This window comes from Muntiacus reevesi, chromosome 14, assembly GCF_963930625.1.
Source record: "Muntiacus reevesi chromosome 14, mMunRee1.1, whole genome shotgun sequence".
Lineage (NCBI taxonomy): Eukaryota > Metazoa > Chordata > Mammalia > Artiodactyla > Cervidae > Muntiacus > Muntiacus reevesi.
The window spans coordinates 29,365,722-29,393,511 of record NC_089262.1 but is presented as its reverse complement, the minus strand read 5'-3'; the positions used below and the strand labels follow the sequence as shown (position 1 = coordinate 29,393,511).

The 27,790-nt window shown below is 40.3% G+C and overlaps 2 protein-coding genes across 2 annotated transcripts; one reads left to right on the top strand and one right to left on the bottom strand.

The window, feature by feature from the left end:
* Nucleotides 1–924: 924 nt before the first annotated feature.
* TARS1 (threonyl-tRNA synthetase 1) lies at nucleotides 925–26,652 on the bottom strand. The gene is made up of 19 exons (XM_065905280.1): nucleotides 26,347–26,652; nucleotides 22,509–22,589; nucleotides 20,524–20,714; nucleotides 13,749–13,872; nucleotides 12,348–12,469; nucleotides 11,718–11,835; nucleotides 11,403–11,467; nucleotides 11,241–11,319; nucleotides 10,342–10,488; nucleotides 9,693–9,791; nucleotides 8,318–8,484; nucleotides 7,027–7,189; nucleotides 6,788–6,925; nucleotides 6,350–6,427; nucleotides 6,134–6,234; nucleotides 5,933–6,037; nucleotides 3,704–3,776; nucleotides 1,922–2,036; nucleotides 925–1,467 (listed from the first exon to the last, which is right to left on the bottom strand). The coding sequence occupies exons 1-19, from the start codon at nucleotides 26,401–26,403 to the stop codon at nucleotides 1,319–1,321; spliced, it is 2,172 nt and encodes a 723-aa protein (XP_065761352.1). The 5' UTR covers nucleotides 26,404–26,652; the 3' UTR covers nucleotides 925–1,318.
* LOC136146719 (protein arginine N-methyltransferase 6-like) lies at nucleotides 15,509–20,516 on the top strand. Its single transcript, XM_065905757.1, has 2 exons — nucleotides 15,509–15,538; nucleotides 16,501–20,516. Exons 1-2 carry the CDS (start codon nucleotides 15,509–15,511, stop codon nucleotides 17,602–17,604), a joined length of 1,134 nt encoding a protein of 377 aa, XP_065761829.1. The 3' UTR covers nucleotides 17,605–20,516.
* Nucleotides 26,653–27,790: the final 1,138 nt, after the last annotated feature.

The following is a 27,790-nucleotide window of genomic DNA, read 5'->3' as shown; positions in this document are numbered from 1 at the left end:
GTGGAAACAGTGATTGACTTTATTTTTTTGGGCTCCAAAATCACTGCAGATTGTGATTGCAGTCATGAAATTAAAAGATGCTTACTCCTAGAAAGGAAAGTTATGATCAACCTAGACAGCATATTAAAAAGCAGAGACATTACTTAACAACAAAGGTCCGTCTAGTCAAGGCTATGGTTTTTCCAGTAGTCATGTATGGTTGTAAGAGTTGGACTATAAAGAAAGCTGAGCACAGAAGAATTGATGCTTTTGAACTGTGGTGCTGAGAAGACTCTTGAGAGTCCCTTGGACTGCAAGGAGATCCATCCTAAAGGAGATCAATCCTGAGTGCTCATTGGAAGGACTGATGTTGTAGCTGAAACTCCAATACTTTGGCCACCTGATGAGAAGAGCTGACTCATTTGAAAAGACCCTGATGCTGGGAAAGATTGAGGGCAGGAGGAGAAGGGGACGACAGAGGATGGGATGGTTGGATGGCATCACCGACTCAATGGACATCAGTTTGGGCAAACTCCAGGAGTTGGTGATGGACAGGGAGGCCTGGCGTGCTGTGGTTCATGGGGTCGCAAAGAGTCGGTCACTACTGAGCAACTGAACTGAAACTGAAATAGATATCTATATCCATATCCATGACTCACCCTTCTTAAAAATGTGTGCAAATCTACTCTAAAATAGCTTCATGGTTGGTTTTAAAAGGTTTGTGTCTCCAAAACAGCTACAAGTGACATTCCTACAAGATGTTATCCTATGACTGAGCAGCAGGTCCCTGGTTCATACCGCAGTTTGAGAACAGCATACACTATGGGCTTGACCTCTCCATCCAACTTACATCATCTGTGTTACAAAACATGAAAGAAAAATATTGGATCAAGTGATTTGTTCCGGGTAGGTGTATATGGACATGAAGGACAGAGCAGTTGAAACTTACGTGAACAGAAGTTTTTATTTTTATATCATAATCCAATTCTGATCTTTTCCATTGATCAAATCTGAAAAAACTTACATTTTAGCTGTATTACATTTACAAAAACATTCTTCCACATTACATTAGCACATTCCTCATGCTTTTATTCCAGTGTTCAGAAATTTGATGAATAAAATCATGTTACTGGGTCACTTTTAATTACCTTCTTCAAATACGTCTAAAGTCTAAGTAGTCTAAAGGCTAAATTAAAAAATATTGATCTGCAGTAATCTCCGAAGGCTCTGCCAAATTATTCCAAGGTCAGTATAAGCTGATATTTTCCATCATACAAAGTTCATGGTAGGCAAACCTGCTCACCCTTTTCTACTGAACCAAGCTGGGCAAAGTTCTTCCTTAAAACTCTTCTTCTGCCTGTTTGCTGCGGGAATGCTTGAGCTGCTGGAGCCGCTCGATGGTTTCAGAGGTCGTACGTTCTCCGTGCACCTTATTGTCTCTGGTGCGGATATTAACAGTACCGCTGGTTTTCTCTTTTTCACCAACAACTAAACCAAAACCCACAAAGCTTTTGTTAGGTGAAAAGATTCCTACTGAATATTTGAACAGAAATCTACCCTGTAGCTTCTGATTCACTAAAATGTACAAGTGACCAAATCTACTCATGAAAAAACAAAACCCAACCCACCATTCTACAATGACTAGAACTGCTTGCTGTGCTTATTACCAAGTCACTTAATCCAGCCAACTTAATAAAAATTCACCAGACAAAAAGTAGGAGGTGAAGGGGAAAAGATTTTTAGACAAACCTTTCAAGATTACTTGAATCTTTCAAGTTTTCAAACCAAAATGTTCCTTTGTTGTATCAACAGAACAAACGTACAGTTTGAGATCAGGACTGGAAAGAACTACTCATGATCACAATTCCCTTAAGCCTACATCTCCGAGTTTCAAGTTTTCCTAAGGTTTGGCAGGCTGTCTTTGGTAAGTCTCCTTTCTTACCTAGGATGAAGTTATATTGTGCTAACTGTGCATTTCTGATCTTCTTGTTTAATGTACAGCCTGGATCCAGATCAATGTCCACCATGAATTTAGCATCGTGGAATTGTTGCCGTACCTATTTAAACAGAGAGAATTCTTCAGATCTCAAGGAGAATTATATTTTGATCTTAAATAATTTTATTAACAATTTGGACAATTACGCAAACAAAAAAGGAATGCTAGTAAATATACTGAAGCATATATTATCATGATGCAGAACAATATATTGTTTGAGAGATAAACTAATGAATTAAATAAACCAGGTTAATTTTCCATCTATCTGACAACCAATTACCACTCAATAAGACAGAAAGATCTGAATGGGCCATTTTTACTTCACTAATAGGTTTAGTGATCATTAATGATCATTACTGATCATTACTGATCATTAACCAATGAACCTCCTGGGATTTTATAAGCATGCAAATGTCAAAAAGGTTCTTACTTAGTTTATTACAGTGCCAGGATAAGACTACACTCTCAACTGTAACCTATTTTAAAGTATGAAGCACTAGTACTTTTTTCCTTAACATGAGCCCCGTGCGCACGTTAGTTACTCTGCTACTGGGTAAGAAGCCTGGTAATTGCAGGCTGTTTAACACCGGTGGTCTCTAGTCATTAGTTATTAATAGCAGTGCCCTCCCCCCACAACTCAGTGTAATCAAAAATCCACCTCCTACAAAATTTGAAATGCCACTCCATCCCCACATGGAGAAAGTCAGTGTTACAGATGAAAAGTGAGTTAACTAAAACTGACCTTTTTTCTACTGTGTGAGCTTTCATAATGCATATACAATAAAGTAAAATCCATTAACCATGGAAAGCATAATTGATTCTTATCATTTCTAACTAAAACTACTGTGTGAGGTAACAGGAATACAGTGTATCTTGAATAGTCTGCCTATCAGTAGGTTTTTTTTTTAATGTTCCTTTATTAAAAGGCAGTTGAGACTCGAGTGCAATATATTCTGATCCGAATGCAGGCTGGGTTTTTTTTTTTTTTGGCTACACAGTGTGGTCTGTGATCTTAGTGTCCCAATCAGGGACTGAACCCGTGCTCCCTTCAATGGAAGCATGGGGTCTTAACCACTGGACTGCCAGAGAAGTCCAACATGGTGGTTTTGATGTTAAAATGTTATTCACTGATATTTAGATTTTTGTCTAGCCAATTTATTACTTTCAGCTTGCAATTATGAAACAATGCCTTTTATTAATAACTCAACTTTTCATAATTTGAGATTCCTTAGCATGGAATTGTTGCTGTATAACAGAATAGACTGTTCTACTCTTTAAGGTGTGAAGTATGAATGGTTATTCGTAATTTGTTAGTAAGGTGGCTTTTTGGTAGGCAGGGCAAATATTGCTCTGTCATACCATCAACTTGAAAAAAAGCTTCAAATTAAAGAAATGTGCATTAGAAACAAAGCAGAACTACTCTGGGTCAAATAGCAGTTTACACTACATTATGCATTTGAATTTACATGTCACACTACTTGCTAACATTAAAAACTAAAACATATGAGTGTGTATAAAACTTTACAAATTAAGTCTACTCACCAGAGAACCACATAAAAAAATATTAAAGTGGTAATATGATCTACTTAGGCTTACCAAAGACTGAAAATGTAAACACTTCTCTATATCACAAGCAGCTTGACTTACAAAGCATAGATATAATTTATGAGATCTGAAAAGTTGAACAACAGCTATTAAATTTAAAAGAAAGTCATACTTAAGGATTACCTTTTGGGCATATTCATCACACGTTGGTCCCACTGGAACTACCATTACCTGACGAGGGGACAGCCAGAAGGGCCTTCAGAAGAAATCAAAAAATATTTAACGTGAATTTGGGAACTTTCTTCAACAAGGATAGCATACTTCTTAGTCTACTATTCAGTACCTTTTCCTGAAACATGCAAGGACCACTTCCAAAAACCTGGCTTTTTCTCAATGTCCAATAAGGACTGAAGGATGATTCAGGAGCAGAAAAAAGGGAAAATCTGTAACTATGACTTGTCTTGCTAAGCAGACAGAGAGCAAAGCAGATACAGAGCTGGGACCACGCCCCATAATTCAACACAGCAGCTAACAGCAAACACCACGGCGCCAGCTGCTGGAGGGCTTAACACGCTGATAAGAAAAGCACCTAATGATTCAAGTTGTTTTACCCCAAAGGTTATTTTACTCAAGTGTTGTTGTATTACTTATTCTTCATGTAGGGACAGAGACTGTGCCTCAGTTTATTCAAGATCCGTTTTGCAGGACTCAACAGATTGAAACTGTTAGTAACTGGTGACGGTACTTGGTAAAAGTGAGTGTGTTTTCACTGCTTATAAAAAGGTGAGCCCGTCTGTAGTTCTCCTTTCAGGGATTTCAGGCACCCAATCCCCACCCGCTGCAGACTCAAGCCAGTGCTGCTCCTGGTCCCACCTCTATTTTCAAGTTATTTTGCTATAATTAGGGGAGTAATTGCTACTGTTAGGCTGGAGTAAGCCCCAAATTGCTTCCCTCATGGCTCAGCTGGTAAAGAATCCACCTGCAATGTGGGAGGATTCAATCCCTGGGTTGGGAGATCGTGGAGAAGGGAAAGGCTATGCACTCCAGTATTCTGGCCTGGAGAATTCCATGGACTGTATAGTCCATGGGGTCGCAAAGAGCCAGACATGACTGAGCGACTTTCATTTTCATTTTCAAGCACTAAATTAGAGTGAATTTGGTGAGCACCAAATTCTACCCCAGTTGTGGGCTGTTCCCCACCTACTAAAGGTTTGGTAGAACATGCGCTGAGGATGCCCCTATTCTCGAGATTGTGCAGAGAATACTGCCCATATTTGTTTTGATTTTGTGAAATATAACTGTAAAGAAATTAGCTTATTTCATTTTATATGTATGACATCCCTGACCCTTAAAATGTCTGAACTAATCAAATTACAAACAAAACTGAAGTGACTGCAATGCAGTAATAATGCAGACTGTACAAAATGGGTGTTTCCATATATACGGAATTTAGAAAGATGGTAACTATGGCCCTATATGCAGGGCAGAAGAAGAGACGCAGAAGTACAGAACAGACTTTTGAACTCTGTGGGAGAAGGGGAGGGTGGGATGTTTCGAAAGAACAGCATGTATATTATCTGTGGTGAAACAGACCACCAGCCCAGGTGGGAGGCATGAGTCAAGTGCTCGGGCCTGTTGGGCTGGGAAGATCCAGAGGAATCGGGTGGAGAGGGAGGTGGGATGGGAGACCGGGATGGGGAATTCGTGTAACTCTATGGCTGATTCATATCAATGTATGACAAAACCCACTGAAAAATTAAAAAAAAAAAGAAAAAAAAAACAAAAAAACAAAAAAAAACAAAATGGGTGTTTCGTAACCATTTCCTGTTTTCAACTGCCTTCCCAAAATGGGGGCCCAGACAAAGGTGCTGAGAAAATAAAATGCAAGTCATGAGCTTATTATCTTGCCGGCAGAAACAAACGTTTCTAGAAATAAGATACAAAAATACTAATTGGTTTGGACTCTGTACTTTCAATCCAAAAAAAAAAAAAACTTGGCTTCTAAAGGGTCCAAAATGCTTATTTATTATCATCAGCAACACTGAACAAGGTATTGCTGAAGGCCTACTTTTGTTTTCTCAAACAAAAAACAAAGTTTTATAAGTTTCCAAAGTTACTTAGAAAGCAGTCAAAACAATAAGCTTCTTACTGATTAATAATTCCTAATTAGAAAGCATTTATATAACATTCGAACCAATCAACTGCTAAAAATAATTACAAACATTCTTATAGCTAAAAAGTTTGGGTTTAGACTGTAATTCCTTACTTTTTAGTAAACACTTGTCATTAATTAGAAGTTACCAACTAGAATCATTCTCCCTTTCCACCACAGAACTAAATTGGACAGCAGACATTTCTGACAGTTAATTTACAGTCTGAACAAAGACACAAGAAAATAATGACAAACATTACCATTTGCCCCCATAGTTTTCAGTGAGGATAGCAATCATTCTTTCCACTGACCCCAAGATGGCTCTATGAATAATGACTGGCCTTTTCTTATCATCACCATCATGGCTAGAAAGAAAAAAAAAATTGTCTTCCTTTATTTTGTATATATGTTCCTTTATATCCTTACGGAAGGATATTCAGAGCAGACACTTAGAAACTCACCTTACAAAAGTAAGATTAAATCTGATGGGCAACTGAAAATCCAACTGTATCGTTGCACACTGGTGGTACCGCCCAATAGCATCTTTAATCTGGATGTCAATCTAAGATGCAAAGATTGGGTTCTATTAGGGGTGAATTTTTAAAAAACTTTAAAGTAATCTCTTCTTCACCCAAACAGAAAAGACATACTACTCTTAATTAGACTTTGGTACTGACCTTTGGACCATAGAAAGCTCCATCTCCGGGATTTAATTCCCACTTTTCACCAAACTCATTCAGACTGTTCTCAAGTTGCTAAGGATAAAACAAAATGATTTAAATTTTTGTTCAAATGCAACTTCTTCTATCCTACTTTGAGACTAAAAATATTATAACTACTTTCAGGGGTTACTATTCTTTGCTTTACAATTTCTTCCACCTAGACATACTCATACACAAACCCCTTTAAAGGTTACAGCTTGATGACTAAAAAAACACACTCAACTATGTCTAAAATACAGAATCACAGAGGGAAAAACTGGCTTACACAAGCCTAGAAACCATTTCCAATTTTCTTTCGCTTTTATCCATTTAAAGAAGCTTGGCTTTCTCACGTTATGGCGCAAGCCAATTTCACTCAAGTAATATTGAAGGATGCTGAAAACCACCACTTACTTTCTCAGCTTGATTCCACACTTCAATATCTCCAAGGAATTTTTCTGGGCGAGTAGACAGGTTCAGTTTAAAAGAAAATCCAAATATGCTATATACTGTACGCAGAAAATCCAAACAACCTTTTATTTCATCCTCAATCTTTAAAAAAAAAAAGAAAAGGAGGGGGGCACAGCTGTAATTTAATTTTCCTCGATTTTCTTGACATGTCTTTCAAGGTGTCTCACCCCAGAGTCTCATACCTGCTCCATGGCACAGAATATATGGGCATCATCTTGCTGGAACCTTCGGACCCGAGTGAGTCCTGTGAGTGCTCCTGACAGCTCATTCCTATGAAGCACCCCAAAATCAGCAACTCGCAGAGGCAACTCTCGCCAGGATCTTGGCCGATGATCAAACATGAGGCTAAAGAAGAGAGCAAAGTAAATTCCACTGACATTTAATTTCACAAGAACACAACTCCTTCTCTGATACTGCTGAGAAAGGCTGTCAAATACTGGATCTAGCTGTTCACACATCAGAAGTCTGGGCTTCTCTAAGCACTTGTATGAATAAAGCAGCAAATAAATTATAATACAACCATCCATAACCAAGCCAGAATAACAAATATATTTCCATTAAACCTGAAGTCCTATCCTTGTGCTCTTTGAGGATGGCCTTTAAGGCTCACATTGTAAAGAAAATCTTAGCTATACAAACAGTGGAAATGAAAGTCTGTACTTTCTGTTGTGCTATGCAAGTCACTTTAGTCATGTCCAACTCTTTGCTACCCTATGGACATAGCCTGCTATGCTCTTCTGTCCATGGGACAGGCAAGAATACTGGAGTGGGTTGCCATTCCCTTCTCCAGATCTTCCCAACCTGGGGACTGAACCCGCGTCTCTTACGTCCACCTGCATTGGCAGGCAGGAGCTTTGCCACTAGTGCCTCCTGTACTCTCTTACTGCTCCCCCAAGTGCTTTAGTTCCCGGTTAGTCTGAAGGTGCTTCAGAAACTCTGAAGAACCTGGGAAGACTAAGAATGAACTTGAACTTGGCTCCCTGACCTACAAGTCAGGGCCCACGTGGAGACTCCTCTGTCTCATGCCCTCTGTCCTCGAGGTCTGGCTGCTGGGACTGGTGCTAGGAGCTATGACTTCGCCACCTGCAGCCAGCTCCAGCTCTCCCTGGTCTGCCTTACGCTGCTCCTCACCCAGCTTCCAAGGATACAGAGTGAGCTGCCTCAAGGAAAGGAGGATTTTCCAAGGATGTCAATTCATCGGCAGGAGGTTCTGATACATGTATCTCAATAAAATAAAAAAAATAAAAGTCTCCCCTGTTCTGTGTTCTGCCTATTCACTGATGCTGCCCCAGTGCCACTCTTGAATGTCTATAGATCTGAGGACAGAAGACGCTACACCACTGCACTGATGATGTATTTAAATATTCTTCTGATTACATCATTTTTTTTTTTTAATTAATACTTTCAAAGGAGGAAAAACAATCTAGGATTGATGGCTAGAAAACCTGAGAGAAACTCAAAACTGCTGAATACCAGTGTCCCGGGCAGTTCATGGGTTTCAGAGCAAACAGCTCCTTTTCCACTTCAAAGGAGAACATGTTCTCGCTGTAGTGCTGCCAGTGGCCCGAGGTCACCCAGAGCCGGCTATTGTAGATGTTCGGGGTGACCACCTCCTGGAATCCTCGTTTCCTGTATTCACTCTGTTAGGAAACAGACACAGTGCATGTGTAGGGAATACATGCTTACACATCAGGGGCAAGGAACAATTTCACGAGCCACTTTATACTATCTAGTAAAGTTCAAGATGCATGTCTTAAAATCTCGAAGCTCCGCCGGGAGGTATTCACCAAAGAGGAAGCCCCTGCACGTGTACAAGAGGAGGGTACTCCAGCACAACTGGTCACACAGGAGAAAGGGAAACGGGCACATTGTGGAAGTTACACAGTGGGTTACTACTGAACGGGTGAGAATAAACTGGATGTGTACTTATCTGAGATAAAAATCACAGGGCAGACTAATACACAGCAAGACTTCATGCATGTAACTTTGAAGCATACAAACACCTAATTTAGATACATATTTATTCGGCAGATGTAAAAATAACATGGACAAAAAGGATCCATCCATGCTAACTTTAAACTAGTACACAGTTTCTTCTAGGAAAGGAAGTAGATCAGCAAGGAGTCTCAAAAGAGAGTTTCTCCCCCCTTAGCATGTATGTATTACTCGGTTGTTTAGTTGCTAAGTAGTGTGTGACTCTTTAACCTCAAGGACTATAGCCCGCCAGGCTGCTCTGTCCATGGGGCTTCCTAGGCAAGAATACTGGAGTAGGTTGCCCTTTCCTTCTCCAGAGGATCCTCCTGTTCCAGGGATCAAATGCATGTCTTCTGCATTGGCAGGAGGATTCTTTACCACTGAGCCACCAGGGAAGCCCATGTATTACTCTATGTCAATAAAAAATCTGAAGCAAATACAGCCCCATTTGGATATGTTTTAATTAGGAGACGAGTACAGAGATACTGGTGGTGATACTGGTGGTGTTATTCTCTATAAACATACGGTTGTCACAGTTTATAAAGAAAAAAGTAATGTAAAGATTAGCTTGTTTTTCAAAGAAAACACAAATGAACAGTCAGAAAGCCACAGATCTCCTGCATAAGGGGTTACGGGCCCCATTTCAAGCTCACCAGCTTGTCTCATGCATATATACCCAACTATATGGACAAGACCACATATTAGGAGGAAAGAATTTTTTATACATTTTATGAGACCTAATACATCCATTTTCATTTATTCTTTAAAATGTTTCTTCTCAAACACAAGGTTATCTTTCCCTCTGGCAGGCGTTATCTAGTAAAAATCAACTTATGTCTTAAATCTACAGAAGAAAAGAATGAATATGGCTTACCCTGATGAATTCAATAAGTGTGTTATAAATGTAGGCTCCCTTGGGCAGGAAAAAGCAACTCCCAGGGCTGAGTTCATGGAAGAAGTAGAGTTCCTGGTCCTGGGTATACAACAGCAAAAGGAAGTTTATACGTATATATATGGATCATGCCCAGCACAGAGTGAACACACTTGTAGAAGTGAGTAATTTTTACCAAACTTAATTTCCAGTTTAGAAAACATCCAGGGGTAGAGGAATAAAGCAAAGGACACCACAGAATCCACTGGTGATGCTCTGTGTCATGTTGGGCAACAGGCAGATAAACGTTCCTGGGACGTAAGTTTCCATGTCTTTCAAGTAAGCCAGGGAGAGCAGGGAATTTCAAAAGCATCTCCCAGCTCTATGAAATGCTACTGTACTTCTTAAACAGAAAAATGTAGGCCATCAACATGTGTTCTCAATAAAAGGAGTAGTTAAAATGAATTTCTGCACAGTACTGAACACACTCTAGACAGATAATGTGGACGATGAATAAGTTACAGCTTTTCCAGGACAGTACAGTGAGTCCTTGAAAGCTGCAGCACCTCTTCAGAATTAAATTCCCATTACCTGATACAATTATAATTCAAATGAAAATCTGCTCTACACACACTATTCTTTTTAAACATACCCTTCCAATTTTCCTATGATCTCGGTTTTTAGCCTCCTCTTGGAACTTCTCCCATTCTTTCAGCATCTTAGGATCTGGAAATGAAATGCCGTAAATTCTCTGTAGAGTCTCCATATCTGACTTGCCTTCCCAGTAGGTGGAGGAATTCTAAAAAAAAAGGAATAACCAAGAGATAACGTTCAAACTCTTAATATCTCATTTAAGAGTTACTTGTTATTTCTCACAGTTACATTATGAGTCAAATTCGTATCTAGCCCTTATTTCAAGAAAAATGGCACAAAAAGAGAACATGTAGTATATAAGCATCTCCCAGTTGCTGAGGTCTGTCTAGAGTGGTTGTACTCACTCCACAACACGAAGCTAGTTGCTTAATCCTCTCAAAATTGCCCAGTTCTCAATACCCACTGACATCACCACTCCACAAATAAAACTGACTTTAGCGGCACCTTTCTTTCACAAGAAGATTCAGCAAAAATGGAAAATCAGCTAACCAACCAACAACAAAAAACATCTTATTGGCCTGATTAGTTTGGTTAAAAAAGAACAACTTGGATAATTACCACCTTAAACATACAAAGTCAAAAGCATGCACCCTACAGTGAGTTGGTCTCAAAGCTTGACTGTGTGATTTTGTAAGTTCCCCAAATCTCCACCACCATGTGCTCTGGTGATGGGTGGTGAGTCTCTCAGTCACTGCTTGAGAGAATTTCAATTAAAAAAAAAAAAAATGGCTGGAGACACACAGTGCCCACAGTCAGCAGACAGCACAAGAAAAAAATCCACCCTTACATATGCAAGGGAAACATGGCTGAAAAGAGAAATGAATGCAAGTTTAAAGAAACATACATCTTTAGTTGACAAGTATGTCTATATAGAGCCTCCAAAGTTACACTGCTTACTTTGTGTATTTTCAAAGTCTTGATTTTGCCAGTGTGTCTGACATGAGGACCCCGGCAGAGATCTATCAAGGGACCACACCTGAAGATTAAAAATAAAGGAATTTTAACAGACTTAAAATGACATATACAATAGTAGTATTTAATGACACTTGATATTCTCACCTATAGACTGTGGTAGTTGGAGTATTCACTTTTTCATTCAAAATCCTGCATTTGAACTTGTTGTACTGAAAATAGAAAAAATTATTTAAAAAAATAACCACTCTTCAATTTTTACTTCTAATTACTGCAGCTAAAATATAATGTGAAGTATGTCTAAGCATTGTATGACTATAAATGTCATACATGTTTTAAAAACATTTGTTAAATTTTTCTAAAGAACAGGATAGGCATCGACTTAGTAAGCTAAGCCCAATGTACTTTAAGTAATGTTAATGAGTGAAACAGAAGTGGAGGCCATGTTACAGCTCAATTTACCTTAAACATTTCCAGTAAAGTTTCCTTCTTAACTTCTAATCTTTCAAAAGCTTGTTTTTCTTTAATGATTTTCTTACATAAAGTCTCCAAAGAAGAGAAATCATTGCTGGACACACCCCTGAAGAATAAAATAGAATTAATCTCTTTCTATCCCATTCTACTCACACCACAGCTTGGGGGAACATGTCTTTAATATTTCAAAGGTTTTAATATAGAAGATTAGACCTCTGCATTATATTAAGAATTTTAGACCCTAGCATCATATATTAAGAATTTGAGACCCTAGTTAACTATTTTTATATTTTCAGTGACTTTGAGCTTGCTCTTCATAAAGGCTATTCCCACATGTCCCACTAGGAAAGGAGAGGTTCAACCTTCAATTCATTTCCCAACATAAGGTTTAGGTCTATGATCTAAATCACCTTCATTGATCTAGAACAGAGCTCTCAAGAAAGTCTTTACTACTTCATGAGTTACTAAAACATTTCAAAGTTTCTTAGCAGGAATACTGGCTAACTATGAAGCAATAAGCTTTATATCATTTCTCCTTTATTGACAAATCTTTAAAAATAAAGTATGAACCTATAGTAATTCAGATTTTATTTTTCTTTATCCAGTTACACAACTTACCCTTCTTCAAGGTACATGTCATAATAGAAACCATTTTCTATTGGTGGTCCATAGCACAAACATCCACCATAGACTCTTTCCATGGCTTCACCCATTATGTGAGCACTTGAGTGCCAATACACCTGAAAATTCAAAGAAAAATAAGGTGGTTTGAGTCTGGAAGTACAAGTTGTAAATTAATTGTTTGTTTTGAAAGATACATAAAGTTTAGTATAGAATAAACTCAAGACAAGGAGATCTAAATTTATAAATCTACCAATTGCAATGTGATTATATTCAGAGCCAAAAGGATTTAAAAGGATTCTAATTACTAAATTGTATTTGTATCTTAGAAATTCTCTGTTCAAACTAATTAAAATACAAATTAGCATCATTAATTAAATTGGATGGATTTTGTTCCCTGAAAACAACAGGTACCCACAACATGACTGTCATATTAACTGCAATGGTCTAGGGTCTCTTGAGTCAATCCCACGGGCTATGCTCTGGCCTTTACTTGGCTGTGGAATATCACTTACGAGTTATACCTGCTTTTTTTCTTATTGTGTTTAGTAGCTCAGTTGTGTCCAACTCTTTGCGACCCCATGGACTACAGCCCACCAGGCTCCTCTGTCCATGGGGATTATCCAGGCAAGAATACTGGAGTGGGTTGCCATGCCCTCCCCTCTAGGGGATATTCCTGACCAGGGATCCAACCCAGGTCTCCCACATTGCAGGTGGATTTTCTACCATCTGAGCTACCATGGAAGCCCTTTTTTCTTATTGACCCCAAACAACATACAACTAGAGCCTATAATACAATTTAAAACCAAGAACAAACACATGGACCCTGAAATCAAAATAAAAAGTAATAAGTGAATTTAAATTCTCATAAAAAACTTCCAGAGTACATTTGGAAACCGTTGATTCATGTAAGCAAATCACCATCACTAAAACAAAATATTTTATTTCTTCTTATATGGTATTCCACCCTGGAGAAATAAGGGGAAAACTCTGCTGTCAAATGCAGACTGATTTTTATAGTGTTTTCAGCATTTTAAGGTAAGAAAGATATGAAAATCAATTTTCCAAAAGGAACAGAAATTTAAATCATGTTCAAATTTAATAAATAGATACATCTTGATTAAGTGTTGACTAATAGTGTAGAGAACAATTTTTACTTGCTTAATCAATTTCTAATAAAATTCTGAGCACTTTCCCCTCACTGAAGTATCTTGAGTAAGAATAAATTTGAATTAAGTGCACTTCTTAATTTTATAAAACAAACACTTTTATTCTGTTTCCTACATGAAAGACAAAAATCAAGACTTCAAATATGACAATGAGACATCAACCAACTTTAGCCACCTGTTGGCTTAAATAATAAGCCGGAATAGACTGTGAATCTGAATAAAAACTTACTGCTTGAGCTTCCTCATCCTCAAACTTAAGCAGCTCCAAGGTGCAATCTTCCTCCAGAGGACGGTCTAGGTCCCAGACGGCTTTATTCACCTTAGCAATGACAGTGTTGTCGGCCAGGCCTTGACTTAAAATATATACACACATGTATAAAAACACAAGGCTCTATAAAAAAGAATCTTCTGTAGCACAACAGTTGATGTGAGAATCAAAATAAGAAAACACCACATACAGGCATATCTCGTCTTTTACTACACCCTGTAGATACATACACACACACACACACACACACGTGTGTGTGTGTGTGTGTGTGTGTGTGTGTGTGGTAACCCTGCATCAAGCCTGTCAGCACCATTTCCAGAAGTGTGTGTGTGTGTGTGTGTGTGTGTGTGTGTGTGTGTGTGTGTGTGTGGTAACCCTGCATCAAGCCTGTTAGCACCATTTCCAGAACTGCATTTGCTTACTTTGTGCCTCTCTGTCACATTTGCTTAATTCTCACAACATTTCAAACTTTTTCATTATGATGATACTTGTAGTTATGGTGATCTGTGATCTTCGATGTTAGTATTAAGATTTGCTGTAGGTTCAGATGATGGTTGGTGTTTTTTTAGTAATACAGTGTTTTTAAACTAGGGCATGTCCTGTTTTTTCAGACCAAACTATTGGACAGTTAATAGATTACAGTATAATGCAAACAACTTGTATATGTATCGTGAAACCAAAAAATTCACATGACTTGCTTTCCTGCGATGGTCTCGAACTGAACCTGTAATGTCTCTGAGGTTTGACTGTGTATTATATGGTGATGTACATTTAACTTTCTGAAATAAAATTAAAAAGCAACAGAATTCAAGATAGTCCCCAAGAATATAGTCCCCAAGAATATAACTAGAAGATTCTGAAAATTTCAAACACTATTATTTGACACCCAATGCTTCTTGTTTAAGCAAACATAGCAACTGTAATAAACAATAACAACTTCCAGTAGCTAACATTTTAATTTCTTCAAAATTAGTTTTCCATAAAACCAAGCTATTTAGACTCCAAAGGAAAAAATAAGGGGGGGGGAGATAGGGTTCTAAATAACTAAATATTCTAAAGTTCTAAATAACTTCTCTGCTTTTCTTCTGCTTGAAATCTGTAACAGATCTTTCCTTTGAGAGGTGACACTAATCTCAGAATTCTGCAAATGCCTAAGATGATATTATTTACAACAAACATATGTGAAATGAAATGCTATCTAATAAAACGTTTTATAATACAGATAAAAACGTCACCTAAATACATAGTACAAAGTACAAGTGATGAGGTGTCAGACCACACCAGGTACAGAAGTCACAGGAGCTCTGAGGAAGTGAAAGCAGCACATAGCGGAGGCGCCTGGACAGGCTTTAAACATAAAGTAACCAGGTATCTAGTGGTTAAGCATCCGCCTTCCTTCCAAAGCAAGCGACGCGCATTTGATCCCTGGTCAGGGAATGAAGATCCCACACGTTTCAGGCAACTAAGCATTCACACCACAACTACTGAGCCGGCATACCACAAATAGAGAGAAACCCACACATCGCCATGAAGAGCCCATGTGCCATACCGAAAGATACACATGCTGGAACGAAGATTCATCATGCCAGAACAAAGACCCAATGCAGCCAAAAATAAATAATTTTTTTTTAAAAAAAATAAAGTACCCGGGGGCTGAAGGATCAGAAGATTTGGACAGGAAGAAAAGCAGAGGAGGTGGTACTCCAAGTGTGAGAACAGGCATGGATGCAAGCAGAGATATGTTAGGAAAGGTACAGGCAGCTGTGTGGCTCAAGCAGGATTGAGTATGGCTAGTCAGATTACAGATGCGAACGTGCAGCTGGAGAAGCAACAGTCTATAATACTCTAACCTGACAAAAGCAGGCAACACCCTACACCATGAAGCCCTCACACGGTGAGTCTTAAGTCTACCACCAGCAGGCTTGGACTGGCTGAACTTGCTGTGGGAGCTGGTTCACTCCTTGTTCTGTTTACAGGTTTACAACCTGTTTATATATCCTTCCCCGCCGAAGCATCAGAACTGAAGAACGAACAGAAAACCCATTCCTACCCCATCTTCAGTGTTCCCACTGAATTTCCCATGTATTATACCCAATGTTTCCTTTCCCCCTGAGATCAAAAGGATAAAAAAAAAAAGTCTACATTCACAAAAGATACATGGAGTTGTCAGAGGGAAGCATATTTTATCATACTGGTGTAAAACACTTGTCAAAAGATTAAAGTACTGATGAACAGGTGATTAATATTCTCTGTATTCTTTGGAAAGAAAATAAGTTTCATCTTAGGATCCAAAAGGTACTCTGAGATGCTAACAATTTTGAAAATATAGATTATACATGAATAATACTGGATCATTTCAATTTTTCAAAGAAGGGGTAAAACAATCTACAAAGTAAGATTTGGAACAAAACTTCAAAGAAAAACATTCTGAAGCAAGTGGAGCAACCCCCCTCCCTTTTTTCCTTTCATATATTTACCACAAATCACCTGAACCTTTAAATAGCCTGTTATTCACGCTATACATTTTCACAGAACAAGAAGTTATTCCAGGCTTTTGTAAAGTGTCATAAAACACTCTCACTTTCATATCAGTGACTTAATTCTAGGCCGAGAGTTCACCAGTGTCTTACATGGTTCAACTTAGAATTTTGATTTTTCCCCCAAAATATTTTCTGACTAGTTAGCTGTAATGGAAGCATTAATTTAAAAAAAGGGGGAGTCGGGGGGCGGCGGCGAAGGAGGGGAGGGAACTGAAGAGGAAGATGACGGAGAGCTGGAGGTGGCTGTGCCGCGACCCCGGAGGACTAGGCGGGAGCGGGACCAGCTGTACTATCAGTGCTACTCGAACGTATCGGTCCACGAGGAGATGATTGCCGACCGCGTCCGCACCGATGCCTACCGCCTGGGCATCCTGCGGAACTGGGCAGCGCTGAGAGGCAAGACCGTGCTGGACGTGGGCGCGGGCACCGGCATCCTCAGCATCTTCTGTGCCCAGGCCGGGGCCCGGCGCGTGTACGCGGTGGAGGCCAGCGACATCTGGCAACAGGCCCGGGAAGTGGTGCGGCTCAACGGGCTGGAGGACCGGGTGCACGTCCTGCCGGGACCGGTGGAGAAGGTGGAGTTGCCGGAGCAGGTGGACGCCATCGTGAGCGAGTGGATGGGCTGCGGACCTCTGCACGAGTCCATGCTGAGCTCTGTGCTCCACGCGCGGACCAAGTGGCTGAAGGAGGGCGGTCTTCTCCTGCCGGCTTCCGCCGAGCTCTTCGTGGCGCCCATCAGCGACCAGATGCTGGAGTTGCGCCTAAGCTTCTGGAGCCAGATGAAGCAACTCTACGGCGTGGACATGAGCTGCCTGGAGAGCTTCGCCACGCGCTGCCTCATGGGCCACTCAGAGATCGTGGTGCAAGGCCTGTCCGGCGAGGATGTGCTGGCCCGGCCGCAGTGCTTTGCCCGGCTGGAGCTGGCCCGCGCCGGCCTGGAGCAGGAGCTGGAGGCCGGGGTGGGCGGGCGCTTCCGCTTCAACTGCTATGGCTCGGCTCCCATGCACGGCTTTGCCATCTGGTTCCAGGTAACCTTCCCCGGAGGGGACTCGGAGAAACCTGTGGTGCTCTCCACCTCGCCTTTCCACCCCGTCACGCACTGGAAGCAGGCGCTCCTCTACCTGAACGAGCCGGTGCAAGTGGAGCAAGACACGGATGTTTCCGGAGAGATCACGCTGCTGCCCTCCCAGGACCACCACCGTCACCTGCGCGTGCTGCTGCGCTACAAAGTGGGCGACCAGGAGGAAAAGACCAAAGACTTTGCCATGGAGGACTGAGCCTGGCCGTCTGTCCCAGCTCCCTCCCAAGGCGGCCAGACCGGAGCGGGGAGACGGAGGGTTGGAGGAGTAAGGGCGATTCCACGTGCAAGTAGGGGGCTTTGTCTTCCGTCTCCCTTTTCCCCCAGGGCTTCTGGGGAGGGAGAGTGACTTCAGTCTCCCTTCGAGGAGATTCTTCTGGCGATATTTATTAAAAAATGATTTCGATTCCCCTGCCACAACCGAAACAGCGTGTTTATTAAGGGCCCTTTAAATCTCAAAAGCACGTGGTACCAGGCACTCCTTTTTCTATTTCGTTTCGTGCAAATGAAAGGGGGAAGAAAATAGCAGTTTGTGAAGGCTCCAGTCACATCCCTCACACCCTAAGTCTAAAGCCAGGGAAAGGGTAAAAGGGTTTATAGTTGGACTCCATGTATTTCCGATAAGATGGGATATCACTCCAGAGCCATATTCTCTCATTTTATGAATTTCCTCTCTTCCCAGGTGCCTCTAGACTACAGTATTTTGTCCTCATTTTTTTTTTTTTTAATGAGTTTTACTGCCGGTAACCGGGGAGGTGGATGAGGATAAAGTTTAAATAACACCTACTACTTCCTTAGGATTCTAAAGTTAATGACATCTTACTCCATTAAATGAAATAAACTTCATATGTACTACTACAGCATACCTAAAAAATCTAGAAGGTACGTTTGGGAGAAAAAGACCTGAAACACAGTAAAGTAGTATGAACTTTTTGTCTTTACTGTTAAGATTTAACCAAGAAAATTTCATGTAAGTTCCAGAGTAAAAATTTTGTGTGCTTCTTTAAAACAGACTGATTAGAGGCGATTTCTTCTGAACTTGGTCCAAGGGCTTATTTATCACCTTGGGTAAATTATTTAAGTAAGGAAAATATTTTCCCAGCTCGAGAATTAAAATCCCTCATTCAGATGGATCATGTGATTTGGCCTACTAACATCAAGTGAAAATTTTTTTGTTAGTATTTTGTTTGTTTGTTTTCTTTTTATTTAGGTCAGCTAAATGTGAAAGTTGTAATTTAGGAAAATCATTTGTAATATGAGTTATGTTATCAAATTTATTTTACTCATGTTTCCCTCCTTGTCTCTGGCAAATAAAGCACTGGCATTCTCTATTTTTATAGATGAAGTAAAAAAAAAATAAAAAAAGGGAAAATTATTTTCCAACTGGCCACTTGATAAAGTACAACATAATCCGAAGAATGTTGTAGTATGTAGAGAATGAGTTCCTGGAGTGACAGGAGCCTGGATTTTAACACTGACACAGCTACAATCTCATTGCACAACAATGGAGAAATCTCTTAAACAACAAACCTGTAAAATTCTCTCTCAAGTGAAAGGCTGAACTGATACTTAAACATCTATCCATATATCCAGTTATATATGACCTCACATGGAAACTTGTTTAATATTCTTACCACCTTTGGAGTAAGGTAGAAGTACTTTAGGTAGAAATACTTGTCGAATTAATAGCAACATTCCATCCCTTTTGTAAGAAGGCCAGGGCATACTGAACACATGGCTCATGGGCCGAACTGCTCCTACTCCCACTAGCTGTATAGTGGGCTTACCAAAAACCAGCTGTATGTGATGGCTCCCAAATTTCTTTGTGCACTTGTTACTGTATCTCTTAGGTTCAACAATATGATAGTGATGATAATCATTTTTGACAATTCATATGATGATTTCAGTGGTTTCAGCTCAATATATAATCATTATAAGTAAACAGAAACAGGTAAATAATACAACAAAGGAATTACAATTCTGTGAAAAACAAGTTGAATGTTTGGGAATGCTTGATATAGGCAAGTCACTTAAAAAAAAAGTTGTCAAGTCAGGTGTGGATGAAACAACTACATAAAAATCTGGAAGGATTTGCACTCAGATGGCTTCTCAAGTGTGTTAAGATAATGTAAAAGTTTAATTAGCACTCCACCCACCCCCAACCTTGGTATTATAGTTGTATTAGTCATTTTTTTTATGACCATAGTTTGCCAATATCAGGTAGAAAATACATGCATCAATTTCTGTCAGGTGTGGATGAAACAATTGGATAAAAATCTGGAAGGATTTTGAACTCAGAAGGCTTCTCAAGTGTGTTAACATAATGTAAAAGTTTAATTAGCACTCCACCCACCCCCAACCTTGGCATTATAGTCATATTAGTCAGTTTTTTATGACCATAGTTTGCCAATACCTGGTAGAAAATATATGTATCAATTTATGCCTTTCCAACTTTATCATTTTTTGATAAATTTACCAGCTATTCATCCCTATCATATCAAGAAAGCATTTACTTTATTACAAAGTATGCATCTAATTTTCACTTACCTGAAATAACTTTAACCCAGCCCAACAAAAGTTTTAACATTAGATTTACAAAAATAATAGTTTTTCATGTGTCATGTTAGTTTTTTAACTTTCCCATTTGAGATGAGCTACTTTCATTTTTAATTTTAAAACTGAGAATTTTAGTAAAAATAGATGAAGCAGTCTCTACTTGCTTATGTGACATTTTATGATCAAAGTAGAAGAAATATATGAGGATATGCAATCCACTCCAGTATTCTTGCCTGGAGAATCCCATGGACAGAGGAGCCTGGCGGGCTACGGCATCCATAGGGTCGCACAGAATCGGACACTACTGAGGCGACTTAGCATGCATGCATGCAGAAGAAATATATAATCTTTTGTAAAATAAGACCAAAGTCTTCAAGATATTAACTTTCAGTCTTGACCACAAAGCTCTAAACTGTTTTGATTTTTTAAAAAATGCAAATAAAGTAAATTAAACAATAAAAGCATTGAACAGGAACATAACTGTTATGAGGATAAAACTTGGCAAGATAAAAAAAAAATTTAGTTACAAACAACAAATGGTCAAGACAGGTATAGCTCATACCTAATTCCACAAGCAATTTGATATGGTGTAGTTTTCCAGGATTCTGCATCCACCTGTTTACCATCAGGCAGGGTGACTTTAATGGGCTTACTATCTTTTTCTGCCTTTTCTGCCAGAATGGAATCGTGTTCTGCTTTTAGCTTATTGTACATCTCAAGACGTGTGTTAATATATTCGGGCCAAGGATTCAACTGCAAGATAACAAACAAACAGTCAGTAAATACTCATATTCCTTTTCATATAGAAAAGCAAAAGAAATAATAATAAAAAGATTTATCTTTTTTTTTTAAGATTTATCTTATGTGAAGTAGTGCTATATTTTTTTTCCCTCTTACAAAATTTCCTTCTCATTTCAATCCAATTTTTTTGGGGCCTTTAATTTTTTTTTTTAATGGAAGAGTCTTGATCTCTTTATAACTCCCTCCTACCACAGTCATTCCCTTTCTTTAGTCATTCAGGAGCTCTTAGGGGGCTTTTCATTAAATCATCACAGGGGTCCATAATCCTTGAAAGGGAAGCACCAATAAATTAACTGAAAGCTCAGAGCCCATCATTCTATTAATACAATGCTGCTTATATTACCTGGTCCCACCTACTCAGAAGCATCAGTACGGTCCTACCCACCCACATAACCCTCTGGACCTTACTGCTGTTTATCTCCACATCCATTTGGCACTTCCCGATCAGAAGCACTTAGTGTTAAACTTAACTTATTCACCACTCATGGAGCAGATACTCTCTGTATCTGGCCCTGTAGAGGAGATTAAGACCTACCCGCTGCCCTTAGAAGGGGAACCAGACAAGTACATAAGTGATGGGAGTATGGAGGAGGAGGAAAGGTCTTGGATACCTCACTGTACACTTTTTTCCCAGAGAGATCGCTTAACATACATAATCAGTCACATCACACACACATTCTTGAATCAGAAAAGTCCTCAAATTATATCCCTTCTTTCCTATTTCCAGGCTAATTCTCAAACTTTAACAGTGTACTACTTGTATTGAAAGTATAAAAAAGGAATTAGGGAACATTATGCATTTTCTTACAAATTCTGAAATTCAGTCAACAATTCCCCCTACAGTTACAGTGGGATACAATGGACAGAACATAACAGCAATGGTTATGCCGGGCTCTAAGCAACACTTAGTGGTGCCTGATCACCTACAATCTTACGTTTCAGTAAGTGGAAGTGCTTTAAGTTTAGCAATGCAACGTTTACAAAAAGAGCTCTTAAGTCAGTTTACTGTCCTATAGGGTACTTCTTAAGAGCCTATTCCTTTCTTCTTCTGTCTTTTGGTCATTTTCTAAGGAGTCTCTAATAAAACAGTTGCAATGACAAAAGCAAAAAGTGAAGCCTAGTTCATAGCAGTTCAACTTCAAAAACAAAGTAGGAAGACGAGTCCCACTGCCTCCTACAGCACCCAGGAACTAGGTGGATTCTGGGATGACTCCTGAGATGCCAGTTCCTTCCAGTGTCTGCCTGGTGAACTGAAAGCATTTTTGCTACACTTGTGAGGCCTCCAGGAGATTTCTCCTGGCTTAAAACCAGTCCCTAGTGGCAGGTCCAGGTGGAAACAGTGTGAATGGGGTGAAGGAATGGGGTTTTTTCGGTTTCTCTTGTACTCTATATAAGCTCAAACACCAAGTCCCTCAATGTCTCATTGAAGGAAATGGTCAGAGGGCTAGCACCCAATCTGGAAACTGAATAATTATCACAGTCCTCTTTTTACCAACGTTTGTTCTCTGGTTTTCACATCTAATCCCACAGATTATCTTACAATCATACTTCAGCTGTTTTTCTTTTTCAATAACAAGTAACCGCTAGTCTTTCTTCCCCTCTTAGACTTTCCTGGTTCTTCTCCCTGATTCTACATCTTGTGCCATCCTAAAATCCCATGAAAACCATAAGACTCTCACACAGGACGAGTCTAAGACAGTTCCCTGCCCGGTCAATCTCTGATGAGAGAGCCCTGAAAACATTTACCTCTGCTCGACCTCCATCCCCCGGTCCTTCTTTGTTCTTCTTCTTGCTTCCTTCCTTTTGTTTCTCTTCACCAGCACCTACCTAAAGAAGCAAAAAAGACATGAAGGCTCTTTATTTTAATTTAATTTGACATCCATCCAAGCTACCCCTAGGAAAGTTTTGAGGATGTTATTTTAGCATCCGTTTTTTTAAAAAAGTGGAAGTCTGATTTTGAAAGAGGAGGAAATTTCACCACTGCCAAAGACAAGTTAACAACTTACAATTAAGATGGGCCTTTAAAAAGCACAGAAGAGTGACTCGGTAATATCCAAGTCCTCAAATTTCATTCACTTTCCCTATTCTCAAGACTCCTGCTTCAAGTTTAAATGGACATATACTATATAGCCACAAGAAGCATGCAATTTATTCAGTTTGCATTTTCAGGAAAAAAAAAAAAACACTAATGTAATATATACTGACCCATTCCACAAATACTACCCAGAGCCTCTGTGCTCACAGTATTTGTTTTAAAACCTTGCAGAAGAAGCAAACATAACATCAATCCCTATCATGCGCAAACTTAATCTTTTCAGAGAAACTAAGGCATACAGGTGTGAGAAACTCCTAAAGGAGAAAAGAAAAGAGCTGTAGCACTCTGATGTGATGTCAGATGCGCTAGGACAACAGCAACCATTAGGGCTTTAAAAGACTTTACAGGACGGAGGTTTCAACAGGCTGAATGTTGAGAATGAAGAACATTTCTTTATTTTGTATATTATTTAAAAACTTTCTATTTTGTAATGGGGTATAGGTGATTAACATGTTGTGACAGTTTCAGGAGAACAGCAAGCGAAGGGACTCAGCCACACATATACACGTAGGACAATGAAGGACATTTCTTTATTGCTGGCAACGAGATAGTGATAATGACTAAACCTCTTAGGAAATTTCGTCAGTGGAGAGAGGAGAGGGCTCAGACAGAAGTGCTAAAGTTACCATAAAGAATGTGGACTTCTTAGAATTCAGTTCAATTCCAGGAAGTCACAGAAAGTTTTAAAGCAGGAAGTCCTGTGCAAGACAGCAATGGCAAGAACTAGCCTTAACCAGTGGTCCTCACCCAGAAGCAGTGCCCTGGTCAGTGGGCATTTGGCAAGGTCTGGAAACCCTTTTGCTTGTCACAACTGGGAAGTACAATTGGCACAGACTGGGCAGAGGCCAGGGATAGCGCCAAGCATCCAAGAAGGCACAGAACAGCTTCCCACAACAAAGAATTACCCAGTCTGTAGTGTCAAGAGCATTGAGGTCGAGAAATCCAGAACCACATTAAGGAATGCTACAGGGAACGGCTACCCACGCCAGTGTTCTTGCCTGGAGAGTCCCATGGACAGAGGAACCTGGGGGGCTATGCAGTCCGTGTGATTGCAAAGAGTCGGACATGACTAGCAGCTAACAGTACTACACTACTACAAAGAGAATCATCTCAGAAATAAATGGCTTACCTCCCTCTCACTGCTCAGAGAGAAACATCCTAGAGCCAATTGCACCACGTAAGTTTTACCATCTACAGAGTTCCTCCACAATCACCTCGGATTCTCACAGAAACACTGGGAGATGGCTATCATTATTCCCATTTTATACATGATTCAATTAGAAAAAGTTAGATAATTTTTCTAGGTTCAGAAACCCTTAAGTGGTAGGGAGAAAAGACACCCATCCAGAGACTGACAGTGGTCAACTCTAAGGGAGGAAGTGATCTTCAGCAGTGAAGGAGTGTTAGGGCAGAATTGGGGATGGGGGCGGGGGCACAACACTTTAGTTTTGTAAATGTTTTTGACCTTTGAACTTTTTAAAAACAGTTCAAGATATATTCCTACACCATAAAATGCACCCACAAAAAAAATGCATAATTCAATGGCTTTTCAGTGTATTTACAGTTGCCCAACTATTACCACAATCAATTTCGTTATCTGCAAAGGAAATCCTGTACACTTTAGCAGTTATTCCTTCCTCCCCTGTCTCCCTAGCACTTGGCAACAACTAGTATTTCTGTTTCTATAGCCGTGCCTATTCTGGGCATTGCATACAAATGGAATCATACAATAAAGTCATTTGTGACTGGCTTCTTTAAGCCAGTATATGATTTCAAGATCACCTACATTATGTATATCAGTACTGCACTCCTTTTTACTGTCAAGTAACATTTCATTATTTATCCATTTATCACTTGTGGACATTTTGATTGTTCTTTTCAATTTCACAAAGCTTATGACTTGCATCACTTAAAACACAAAACAAATTGTAAAAATAATACTCCAAATTCCCTTTTAAGCTAACACGTCTCCTACTCTGGGATTTAGGACTTACTGAACTTTTAAGGTTCATCTACAGCTGACAGTTGAACAATGAATACACTGTTAAGTCCATTCTAGTCAAGTAAAGTACTGACAGGATTCTAAGATTACCTGCATGCCTTCACTATATGATTAATATTATATTAATTATAACATGATAGTGAGTATTATGTGATATATATTATACATAATACACATTACATATACAAGTAATATATAATATATAATAATAGAATATAATAGTGAACATTAATATTATTAGTAACTAGCCAAGTATTCAGGTAAAAAGATGGATACAAAATTAATTGCAGGTCTATCTATGAAAATTCAAAACGGAAAGAGAAGGAAACAATTCTGTTTTTCGGATTAAATGTTTTTGGTCACATGGATACTGCTAAATGAAAGCAGTAATGATAAAGGAGAGAACTAACATCAAGGTTTTTTCTGTGTTGTACAACACCTCTCCATTTGACAAAAGAGGCTAGTGGCTCAAAAAGAGTAAGTAACTTTTTATTCGCATACAGCTAGTAAACAGGGTTTCCCTTAAAGAAACCGTCTGCAATGCGGGAGCCCTGGGTTCGATCCCTGGGTTGGGAAGATCCCCTAGAGGAGGGCAAGGCAACCCATTCCAGTATTCTTGCCTGGAGAATTCCATGGACAGAGGAGCCTGGTGGGCTACAGTCCCTAGGGTCGCAAAGAGTCGGACACGACTGAGCGGCTAAGCACAGCACAGTGAACAGCAGCGCCACGACACTGAAATGGGTCTCTCTGGAACCCTGAGGTCCACTTCCCCTTTCCTGTAACAACTGGAAACGTGACGGGGCAGCCGTTCTTCATTTCCAACGAAAACAGAACAAAGATGGGCAAGTGTACATACTATATATTTACATAAAAGCGATCTGAACTTTCAACCCAAAAGTTGGCCCACAGAACAGGATTGGGAAGATGTTCCCAAGCATAGTATGTCACTAAAGCGAAAAGTTCAGACGTGAAATGATGAACGTTTGTCAATGTGATAAGGCAAGCCTCCCGCATCCGGCAAGTGTGTAACTTCTCTAGAGTTTGCCAAGAGGGGTGGTCTCCACCGTTTATTATACACTTGGGCAGATACCGGTGACTTGGTTTTCCCTTACTGGGTCTTTTACCCGTACGTGGTTTTAAAATTAAATGAGGCTCCGCAACATTCTTCCTGACTAAAGGGAGCCAAAGACGCTAGTCTATAAGTCCAAAGCTCTAGATTCTAGTTCTCTCTCGGCTTCTAATTAGTTGTGTGGCTCCGAGCAAGACACTCAGCGTCCTCATCTACAAAAAGAGGATGGACCCAGAGATGCTCTGCAAGGCCCCGCCCTGCTTTATGAATCTGCGATTCCTCTCCAAAGGGGGCCCTGACTCGTCCCGGAGTTCCATCGCCCCCCGCCCTGGGTTCTCCACCCCTCCCTCTCCCCACGTTGGGCAACAAGGGTCCAAGAGCCCCAGCGCGGCCGCCGGGATCCACTCAGCCCACTCACCGGCTTCTCCTCGTCTCCCATTTTCGCTGAAGGGCTACTGGCCTGCTCCTCAGACATCCGCAAACCACCAAGAGAAAGCTAAATCCCAGATCGACGGGCAGGAGGCAAGGACAGCTGTCGCCAAGCAGAAGTGGGCAGCGGCGCCGAGGAGCGCTGCGCTTGCGCCTCGTGGTCCACAGATGATGCAATCGGAAAGCGCCCAAACTCCGCCTCCTCCAACCTGATGGGAGAGCAGGCAGCTAATCGACAATCCGGAGTGGCGGGCCCTCCTTTCTCTAAACCAATGGAAAAGCGTCTTTGGCGATACCCCTTCTAGAAAATCAGGCAGCGGCGGGGCGGGAGAGGAAACTACAGAACATGCACTCACTCCTGGCGGGTTATAGGGTCATCCCCGGAGCCCAGAGTCCGCAATGCGCGTGCGCCTTCTTCCGGGCTGACTGCGCCTATTACTCCAGGGCCCTTTCGGCCGCCGTAGCGAGCAAGACGCGCAGAGTCTGAGCTTCCGGGAAGTTTCCGGTTACCGGTTCCTGGCCCAGGGTCAGACCCTGCAGTGGAGGCTAGAGTTCTTTGATGCTTCGGCGCTACCTGACCTGCCGTGACTGCTGAATTCTGCGGACTTTTCCCGGCTCTCAAGTCTATAGCGGTGAACTAAGCTAGGCCCTCCTTCTTGCAATCCAGAGTTCCCAAGACCTAAGCCTTGTTGATCCGAGGACGAGCGCCTTTCCTCGGATATTCATTATTATTACACGCCACCTCCAGTCTATTGCATCAGGGAACTTTTCCACAGAGACTATGAAAATGCAGCGAAACTTTACTTAAGGAAATAACCACGCCGACTCCTCGGATTCTCCCACACAGAGGTCTCAGTGTTTGGAATTGAATGACTCTCATTTATTTTATCAGTCAATTTAAAACAGTCGCTGTTTTGAAATCAGAAGCATAATGAGCTTGTTTACAGTTTATGTACTCCACCAAGTTAAAGGATTATATTTTCTAAACATCAGTCCTCGACAGCTTGCCTCCTTCAGGGTCATCCTTTTCATGAAGTTCAGTCAATAGCCTCCTAACCCGATTTCTTGTGTTCATTTTTTTTTTCTTTCACATGCCAGCAGTCTATTCCTCAGTGAATTTCCTTTTATTATCTTTCCACAAGGGAGAATAGTCTTTTTTTAAAAATACAAATATAATCATGGCAACCTCTAGCTTTAAGTGGCTTTCAGTGTAAAGAAAGTCATGGTTTTGAAGGCCTCTGACTGCCCCGCTTTTTCACTACACTGATCTGCAACCTTAATGACATTTTTATTTTTTGGGTCTGCCTATTGAGGCTATTCGCATTCTCATCTCTGCCTGCCCCACATACTTTTTGCCTATTTAGCAACTACTTGTTAGATCTCAGAAACCGTTTCTTTGAGGGAGAATTTCTTGACCACTCTTACTGGAATGG